Source organism: Peromyscus californicus, unplaced genomic scaffold (assembly GCF_007827085.1).
Source record: "Peromyscus californicus insignis strain IS unplaced genomic scaffold, ASM782708v3 Scaffold_1__1_contigs__length_55948999, whole genome shotgun sequence".
Classification (NCBI taxonomy): domain Eukaryota; kingdom Metazoa; phylum Chordata; class Mammalia; order Rodentia; family Cricetidae; genus Peromyscus; species Peromyscus californicus.
The window spans coordinates 37,317,692-37,327,915 of NW_026294492.1; the positions used below are offsets into that span (position 1 = coordinate 37,317,692).

At 46.0% G+C, this 10,224-nt stretch overlaps 1 protein-coding gene across 2 annotated transcripts in view; it reads left to right on the plus strand.

Annotated features, from left to right (window-relative positions):
- The window catches only part of Socs5 (suppressor of cytokine signaling 5), a 41,001-nt gene extending 30,990 nt beyond the window's left edge, over nt 1-10,011 (plus strand). For both annotated transcript variants that reach the window (XM_052746479.1, XM_052746478.1), the window contains exon 2: nt 5,945-10,011. In XM_052746479.1, coding sequence (XP_052602439.1) covers nt 5,957-7,570 — 1,614 coding nt within the window. In that variant the 5' untranslated portion in view covers nt 5,945-5,956 and the 3' untranslated portion in view covers nt 7,571-10,011. The remainder of the gene's footprint in view (nt 1-5,944) is intronic.
- The last annotated feature ends 213 nt before the right edge of the window (nt 10,012-10,224 follow it).

A 10,224-nucleotide genomic window follows, 5' to 3' on the forward strand; every position in this document is an offset into this window, starting at 1 on the left:
TCTCTTTGTAACTCCACCATTTTTATGAGATGGTGGTTCCGGGTGTTGCCTTGTCCTGCATATCCTCTGGAAAAGACTCTGTTATGTAGGTGACGTAATGCTGGTCTCTTGAGTGCTGAGATTTGGAAAGTCATCAGAGAGACACCCAGGTGCACTGGTACTTCTGCCTACCTTACAACCCTCCTGGGACTGGGTTAATGGAAGGGAGAAAAAAATTCCAAAAGGTACACTACATGGGTGGAAAAGGGCATTGCCAGAGGCCATAAGCTTACTGAATGGAAACTCTATGCCGGGGTGGCCTACCTTCCTGTGGTGTTGGCCAGGGAAGACCCTGAGGCCCCACCAGCCTTTATAGCTACTGCTGTTGGCTGTATGCCAGAGCTGGATGCTAAGACCGCATTGCTGAAGACACCACATGAGCACACTTTGGCTGTAGGACATGGAGAAATGAAGCTGGCACTGGACTGGAAACTGCCACCCTGCTGGCTGTCTTTCATAGTGCCAAAAGGGGCCATGCAGGCTAACGGTGGAGAACTGCCACAAACATTCCCGCGTGGCTTCGGACCCGTCATGCTGTAACACCAAAATGCCAGGCAGAGTGTGCCTGCGCGTGCAATAGTGGCTTGGCTCTGTGGATAAGAACAACAGCCTTCGGATTGGACTTAAGGCCCGCTCCACAAGCAGGAGTCCAGCCTGGAACTGTGAGCCCAAACAGACCATAGCTGGGGAGTCATAGGTCCCTATGGGGAAGCAACTTCCGTGATTTTTTTTAGATGGTGTGATGTGCCTGTCCAGCTGTCTAAACTGTCTTCTAAACGTGTTTATGTCCACAGATCAGCTCAACTCATAAGCACTGGTGAAGCTCCTGAGAACAGGTGACTGCCATGTGACATGACAGCCTATTTCTTTGCCGTAGGTGGCCATCTGTAGTCACCCTCTCCAAGGCTCGGATCATTGCTGAAGAGGGGCAGAAAGAGTGTAAAAATGGAAGGAAGGGGTAGAATATTGTCTTGGTTCATCTCGGTTTCCTTCAAGATGAAAACATCCCATCCTGCAGGAATCTCCTTAAGCAGGAAGGTAAACAGCTAAGCATAGCTTCAGGAAGTCCCTGAAACTGACCAGATTCTCTAGGCTCCACCCTGCCAGAGTAAGCAATAAAAGCTGAAACGCCACATACACACTCCCACTTCTGCTCAGATGAGTGGAGTTGAGCTGCGGAGAAGACTGAGATCAGACCAGCTGCCTAGAAGAAGTTTAGACTAACTGAGGTACCTGGAAAGGACACACTCCACTCCTGTCGAGCTATCTGCAGACTGTACAGTGTGCTCCAGGTTTCCAGCTTTGTGAGCTGTCACCCATGCTGGGGTGGGCCTTGGTGACACAGCTGTCTTTGAGTCATTCCTGCCCCTGTAGGTAATGCCTTGCCTGTAGGGTAAAATGTCTGAGCTCAGTTCCTGGCTTTGAAAATCCACCGGTCCCTGAGCTCGAAATCCCTGGAAAACCCTGCCCCCAAGAAACCCTGTATAAGACTGCCTCCCACTCAGTTCTCTGCAGCATCTGGCCCAAGCAGAGGCAGCCATCCTCTGTGTCTTTCCCAATAGATTGCTGGTGTGTAGTTGGTCGTGCAGGGTGACTTTGTGGTATTCCTTGGCCCCTGACTGCCAGGATCCCTTTCTCCTCAGTTCTGTAACACTTGTGCAGGGGATACCGTTCACTTTAGAGCTGCAGATTTACGTCACATGCCGCAGCCTTGGAGTCATCCCTGACCTGTAAGTGACCCCAGTCTGCTCATGGGTCACACGATGGACTTGGTGGTGTCTGTACATCCTTCTGCCGTGCAGTTCCTTTCTGGGGTCAGTAGGTGTGTGTTGTGGGTCTCCCCAGGGAAAGTTGTCACACAACACCTGTGTTCCCTGATGGTGTAGATGTATTCTGCATGTCCTAATGGTTCATGGAGCTTAGGAGCAGCTGCATGAGATGTGTGGGTTTAAGTTTGGTGGTTTTGTAAGATGGTCACTTCTTCATGTATAATTTGCTTGATAGGAAAACATCTTCAGAGAGCAACAGAATCTGTAAACTCAGAAAAAGGTTGGACTTCGGGGTTTCTTTTTTTTTTTTTCATTTATTTATTCATTATGTATACAGTGTTCTGCTGCATGTCAGAAGAGGGAACCAGACGGCATTATAGATGGTTGTGAGCCACCATGTGGTTGCTGGGAATTATTCAGAACCTCTGGAAGAAGAGCCAGTGCTCTTAACTGCTGAGCCATCTCTCCAGCCCCCTACTTCGGAGTTTCTTGAGTGTGACAACTCCTTTTGTGTTTAGAGTGGTGCCTCATTTGTTATCTGAAGACTCTACAGTCTAGCTAGGGCTCAGTCAACTTTCTGAAAAGGACCAGAAAGAAAATGTTGGTTTTGTATGTTACATATAATTCCGGTGAAATGTTCTTTGTGGGACTTTGGTTTCAGTCCATGTCTTGCCTGTCTACCCCAATCCCAAAAAGTCTTTCAATATAGGCCCTGACTGGCCTTGAACTCAGAGATCCACCTGCCTGCCTCTGCCTGAGTGCTGGGAATAAAGAGATCCACCACTATGCCCAGCCTGTTTTTTTTTTTTTGTTGTTGTTGTTGTTGTTTTTTTAATCCCTTTAAAATTTAAAACTGGGAGTTTGAGAGTTGGCTCAGTGGTTATAAGCACTGACTGCTCTTCCAGAGGACCCAGGCCTAATTCCCAATACCCACATGGTGGCTCATGTCAGTCCCAGTAACACCATCTTCTGGCCTCCATGGGCACCAGGCACATGCATAATACACAGATGTACATGTAGACACACACACACTCATGCACAAACCCTACACATAAAAATAAATTTAAAAAAATTAAATCATCTTTAGAGCAGGTCCCTACAAAAACAGGTCACAGGCCACATTTGTTCAGGGTGACCCCACCTCTACCGCAGAAGTTGGGAACCAAAGCCAAATCTGTCCAAGTAGAAAAGGAAGTATAGTTCAGTGTATTCTATTGAAAGGAAAGGAAAGGGGCGGTGGGCATCGGAAGGCTCAGCACCGTGAACATGAAGGTCCTGCACTAGGAAGAGAAGCAGTTGGGTTATTTTCAGAAAGTAAACACAGGTCACGTAGAGAAGACGAGAAATTGGTAGAGTGTTAGTTTTCAAAGGCTATGCTTGAAGCTGGAAAATAGTGGGGTGATGCTTCCACACTTGCCAGAATAAGTTATTTCTAAGCCAGGATTTTATTCTGGAAGAAAAAAAAAAAAACCAAGAATGAAATAGGGTGGTTTATGATAGAAGAGAAATAAATTGCCGGAATAATATAAAAAGGAGCGTCGCGGGACGGCACTGGCGGCTGCTGTCGGTCTTCACTGAGGGTTGCTGATGGTCTGTTGAACACTCAGTAGATACCAAGAAGCCTGAGCAACTGAGAGACAGTTACTCTAGGAAAAAGAAAGTGTAAGGTGTAAGGAAGGGAGATGGCTGACCTCTAGGCAACGTTCACGTGGTCTTAGTGAAAACAGTAGATATTAATTTAACCAGAAAATGGGCTTTAGCTCTTTTGTGGAAGGAAGGTTAAGGGAAAATGTACATTGATACAATGATCTGAAAATCAAAACTCACCATCTTGAACTTACAGTCATCAGATAATCTCGAGTACTAAAAGACGAATTAGTAATACTACAAACATGTTATCTAGAAACAGAAAAATACCTACAGAAACAGCAAATTAAGAACTTAGTAATTTTCTTGAATCTCTGGGAATGGGCAAGACTAGAAGAATGTGGCTAATGGTGATGTTTCTTACTTTAAAACCAAACCAAAGAGCCTTCTAACAGAATTTGAACCTGAAACCATGAGTTGGGCAGAGGTTTTTAAATGCTTGAAGAAGGAGGGAAGTAGGGTGGGGCTGAGATGCTGGAAAGCACACCTACAAAGAAGATAGAGTCGCCAGAAGGAAGGAAGTAGGGTAGGGCTGAGATGCTGGAAAGCACACCTACAAAGAGTCACCAGGAACGTGGCAGGAGTTAAGTCTGTGTGGAACAGGCCTTGGGAGAAAAGAACTGAAGTCTTAATTTAACAGAAGATGAATGGCAAGAAGACAGCCAAGTACGCTGGTGTTAGTGTTGAGGGTTGCGAACCCCACCCGGTAGACACTGGCTTCCCCGTGCGCGTCCTGCGGGCTCACCATGTCCCTTACTATGAAGTCCTCAGAAAGCACCTTTCGGGTAGATGCACATGCCCGTGCTGGTGTTGCCGTTGGGTGAAGAACATTGTTGATCCAGAAGCCTGGTCTATAAGAAGTGACCAGGGAGATGCCTAAGGAACTTAAGAAATGAACATTCTCTATCAGTCCCTGAACTCTAGGAAACACAAGCTGGTGAGATGGCTCGGCTGCCCATCAAGGTGCTTGCTGTACAGGGTTGTCAGAACCCATACCAGCAGAGAACCACCTCCACCTACCTGACATGGCATGCTTGCAACTGTGCACACCATCGTTTGCATGCAATAGTAACATGTTTCCTTTTTAAAAACAAGTGTTGATGATCAAAAGAATTCACATGAGCGCGTCAGCATTGCTGACTCGGCACAATCACAAAACATACTTAAAGCTGGTCTCCAGTATTCATGATGATTGTGAAGAATAGTGCTTAACAAGTTGATGAGTGTGGAAAGGTTAAAAGTGCTGTTCGTTAAATGACAAAGTGTGATAGACGTTCTCATATGTGACAGGTGGGTTTTAAGTGGGTTTTCCGTTTCCTCTAACAGCTCTCACCCTGCAGTGAGGGCTGTGTCTGTTGGGGTCTTTGCTGTTTTTTTGGGGAGTACCATAAACTGTCTTTTTTAAGTGGTTTTTACTTGGGGGTGGGTGGAAACAGCTGGCCGACGTCTGGCTCGCGCCTCTGTCTTGCTAAGTGCTACCATGTCACAGCCTTTTCCAATCCTGTTGGTTTTCCTCGTCCACCACGAGCACCAGGGGGTTAGAGACGCCCTTGCCTTTAAGCGGGAAGTATTCTTTTCTCCTTCACCTTCGCCTTCCTGCTCAAGCTGCTTCTTTGGAAGCAGGGTTAAAATGGATACGTTGTGGAGTGGGGACACAGGATGGGGCTTTACCAAGAGATGAGCCTGTTACTTGTAGAAATCAAGGGAGGGTTAGCAAGTAATATTGGGGAAATTACCGCTGAAATGTTTGGAACTGATTTTAAGGGTTTACACAAGTGCGATCTTGATTATTAAAACTTAATTTTAAAAAGTAACCTTTAGCCGGGCGGTGGTGGCGCACGCCTTTAATCCCAGCACTCGGGAGGCAGAGGCAGGCGGATCTCTGTGAGTTCGAGGCCAGCCTGGTCTCCAAAGCGAGTTCCAGGAAAGGCGCAAAACTACACAGAGAAACCCTGTCTCGAAAAACCAAAAAAAAAAAAAAAAGTAACCTTTAGATTACATTGGATGTGTGTTCACAAGTGTGTGCGTATGTCAAAAAACAACTTGCAGGACTCTGTCCTTTCCACCGTGTAGGGCCAGAGGACTGAACTCACACCAGCAAGGTTGGCAGCGAGCACCTTAATAACCCTAGTTAATAACCTTAATAACCAAAACCTGGTTATTGCAACTTTTGAAATTAAGTACCTATTTTCCCTTTAAATACCTGAGCTGTCTAGTTACTTGAGGTGAAGAGATGCAATCCAGTGTCATAACGAAATTCAGTTGTTGCCTGGGAAAAAAAGCAGACGTAGTTTGAGATAGCTTACTTCCTTTCAATTAACTTGACTTCTCTCTGAAAGGAAATGGAAAGTGTGGATTCTGCTGCCCAGAGTGTCTGTCGAGCCTCTTTGGGCGCGTGTAAGGCCAGTTCTTGACTGAGTTTCTGCGATATCCAGCTGCACAGGCCTCTCAGACTAACTTGTTTTTCTGTTTTCCGTTTGTTTCTTTAGCTCTTCTAATCAATGGATAAAGTAGGGAAAATGTGGAACAACTTGAAACACAGGTGCCAGGCTCTGTTCAACCATGAAGGAGGAAGCCGCAGTGAGAATGTGGACATGAGCTCCAGCAGGTGTCTGTCTGTCAAAGAGAAAACCATCAGCCTGGGAGAGACGGCTCCCCAGCAGCAGAGCAGTCCCTTAAGAGAAAACGTTGCCTTACAGCTGGGACTAAGCCCTTCGAAGACCTTTGCAAGACGAAACCAAAACTGCGCCGCTGAGATCCCTCAGGTGGTCGAAATAAGCATTGAGAAGGACAGTGACTCGTGCTCCGCCACCCCGGGAACAAGGCTTGCTCGAAGAGACTCCTACTCTCGACATGCCCCGTGGGGAGGGAAGAAGAAACATTCCTGTTCCACAAAGACCCAGAGTTCACTGGATACCGAGAAGAAGTTCGGTAGAACTCGAAGCGGCCTTCAGAGGCGAGAGCGGCGCTATGGAGTCAGCTCGGTGCACGATATGGACAGTGTTTCCAGCAGGGCGGTCGGGAGCCGCTCTCTGAGGCAGAGGCTCCAGGACACTGTGGGTTTGTGTTTCCCCATGAGAACTTACAGCAAGCAGTCAAAGCCTCTCTTTTCCAATAAAAGAAAAATTCACCTTTCTGAATTAATGCTAGAGAAATGCCCTTTTCCTGCTGGCTCAGATCTAGCCCAGAAGTGGCATTTGATTAAGCAGCATACGGCTCCCGTGAGCCCACATTCAGCGTTTTTTGATACGTTTGATCCCTCACTGGTGTCCACAGAAGATGAGGAAGATAGGCTCCGGGAGAGAAGACGCCTTAGTATCGAGGAAGGGGTGGACCCCCCTCCCAATGCACAAATACACACCTTTGAAGCCACTGCACAGGTCAACCCCTTGTGTAAACTGGGACCAAAGTTAGCCCCGGGGATGACGGAAATAAGTGGAGACGGTGCTGCGGCTCCACCAACGACTTGTGACTCGGAAGAGGATTCCACCACCCTGTGTCTGCAGTCGCGGAGGCCGAAGCAGCGCCAGGTGTCCGGGGACAGCCACTCACACGTGAGCAGACAGGGAGCCTGGAAGGTTCACACGCAGATCGATTACATACACTGCCTTGTGCCAGATTTGCTTCAGATCACAGGCAATCCCTGTTACTGGGGTGTGATGGACCGATACGAAGCAGAAGCCCTTCTGGAAGGGAAACCTGAAGGCACGTTTTTGCTCAGGGACTCTGCGCAGGAGGACTACCTCTTCTCCGTGAGCTTCCGCCGCTACAACAGATCCCTGCACGCCCGGATCGAACAGTGGAACCACAACTTCAGCTTTGATGCCCACGACCCCTGCGTGTTCCACTCCTCCACTGTCACGGGCCTTCTGGAACATTACAAAGACCCCAGCTCTTGCATGTTTTTTGAACCATTGCTTACGATATCACTGAACAGGACTTTTCCTTTCAGCCTGCAGTATATCTGCCGTGCGGTGATCTGCAGGTGCACCACGTATGACGGGATCGGTGGGCTCCCTCTGCCATCAGTGTTACAGGACTTTTTAAAAGAGTATCACTATAAACAGAAAGTTAGGGTTCGCTGGTTAGAGCGAGAACCAGTCAAGGCAAAGTAACCCCTGTCCCCCAAGAGCATTCCCAGGGTCTGCTCTCACGTGCATCAGACAGTACACCCATGGGAGGCACAGAGTCGGCTGCTAGGGTTTTCCACCCAGAATGTGAGCCTAGTCTTCAGCCTCTCTCCAGTGGGATCTTCTGTTGCACGGACAGAGGTGCCTAGAAACAGCAGAGGGTTTGCGGGTGTCCAGGGCCGGGGAAACACAGCTAGTTTCAGTGAGCAGTGTGGTTTGAGACGGCTGTGACGCCTGAGTGGGGCAGCTCTGGGGCGTTTGCTATGAAGAATTCTATTTCTTACTGAAGAACAAATTATTAATATTGGATGGGTATTTCAACAGTGTGACTAATGTTTGAAATTATTTTTTCTAAGAATTTTTCTATAACCTTCCAAAAGTAGTGATGTTTGTAGTTAACTATAAATCAAGCTTTGAAAGTCCAAAACAAATAAGAAAAGACTGCCTTCCTTTTCGAGAAAAAAAAAAAATGCAACTTTTCTGGCCACAGGGCATGTGCATTGTCGAGGTGGTTTATGGTCAGTCTCCTTTTCTCCTCAGAGAAAGAGACTCTGAAGTAAGCCAAGGTCTCTAAGATAGTTCTTCAAACTTCAGACGTAGAGTTAGTAGTAGAGTTGTGTTTCAAAGCCCTCAGTACTCATCTGGGATGAGCGTTGTGACTGCAGACAGGCGTGCAGTTGGAGTTCGAGTGGAATTGTTTTTCTAAGTTGACATGTGCAGTCCACACATTGTTTCATCAGAATTGGATCTTTTCCTGTGCCCTTGAGTTTGTGAACCCAGAGGGAAATGAGACTAGAAGATGCCCAGACACATCAGATAATAGTGACTACACTGGTTGCTGATGTTACGTTATGTTAAACTCTAATTAATCATTTGGACAGCAGTATTTATCTCTTTGTGTAAGCTCATAGCCGAATTACTTAAGTACAGTTTATAGCATTTTAGTGCAGTTAATTCTTCACAGAAAACCTACATTGCAGATTTAAAGGTACTGTACAACCATGATGTCTGTAAATAACGTTCCTTGGCACTTTCTTGTCACTTAGACTAGTACGTAATACAACTTGAGTGACCGCTTCGGGAAGTACCGGCAGTCTAGTGTTGCTCCTCAGTGTCGGACTGAGTTCTCGGCTCTGTCCTAGACATTTGCACTACAGTAGCCAAGTCCATTCTCATTGTCTGTCACTGTGCTCTGTGCCCGCTGGTGAGCGCTCCTGGGTCCACACCAGCTGCTGCAGAGGTTATTTTACAACCCTCTGGCTATTGCCAGGCTACTGAAAAGAAACGCTATATTTGTATGCAACACTAACCCGTTGACTGCTAACGTCTGCTTCTGCTTGCTGTGCCTTGTTCTGGCTGCTTTTTCGTGCTAATAAAGTATGTTTGGTGTTCGCCTTGTATATCTGCTGTTTTATACATTTGCCACAGTTTCTCTTGTACGTGGAATGGTGTGGGGTTTTTAAATAAGCATTATCTGGCAACTTACTGTAGTTAATGCAGATTCACCTACAACTTAATACTGACCTGCCAGGATAAGCTAAATCTAAATTGAATGCTCTCTAGCTTTCTAATCTTAATCACCTCCCGTGGAAGTGTCTGTAGTTAACTGCAAATTGGTGTACAGTTTACGACAGAAAACTCAGAAGTGAAACCCTGGTGATTTCTCTGTTGGTAGCAAAAGACCGACACAGGCGGTAACCCAGCAGATGAACATCAGAGCATCCAGCTGCATCCGAAACAGGTTATGTGAAGTCTGTGAACCAGGACACAGCACCACTTAGCGGTTTGGGGACCATTTTAATTGATGATAAATGCCCAAAATGTGGACCTTTAACCAAAGACTTGTCCATTTTAATGCAAAACGGGGATTGAAGGAACTTAGATTTTCTGTTATTTGTAGTAGAAGTCCCTGAGGAACATATACCAAAGTGGTTGAGAACTTCATCCAAACCTACTTTCAAAGCATAATGTGCAATTAAGTTGTTATGACGTAATTCTATTGCATAATTGTTGGGTCTGTTTTCTTGAGCTTCTAATGTACCTGGAAAGTAAACCAACCTCTTAAGGCAAAAGTCCATACTAAGTACTGGAGGAGGACGTTGGTGAGCAGGTGATGCTGTGAAGAGAACTCGAAACTCCCAGAAAGCACTTGATGTTTTTATATGCTTGTAGCAAATTGATGTTCTCACTATAGTTTTATAGAAAATATTAATGCTTTTATGTATTTCAGAACTTTTCCTGTGTTATTATGCAGATTGTTTTAAGTGTGTAACTTGAGTTTTGTGAGCATGTGTACACTGTGCTAAAAGGCACTTAATGTTTCAGTTTGTGTACAATATAAATATGCAACTTCGGGGTTCATTTTTTTTGTTAAAATATTAGCAGCTTACATTTAAAAAAAGAAAAATCACCATCATGAAAGTGCACTGGTCTTTCTTCCCTGTGTGTTTTTCTGAATCCTATCATAGCCTTTTGACTAAATTTGTGTCTTATGGTTTGGGGGTGGCGCATTTTATTCCAAACCAAGAAATGCTTCAGAAGTTGCAGTTCATTTTTACATCAAGGGGGTGGACATAATTACATTGCGGTGACATAATTACGTTGAGGGGGATGCTTTGGTTCGTGGCCTCATTCTTTCA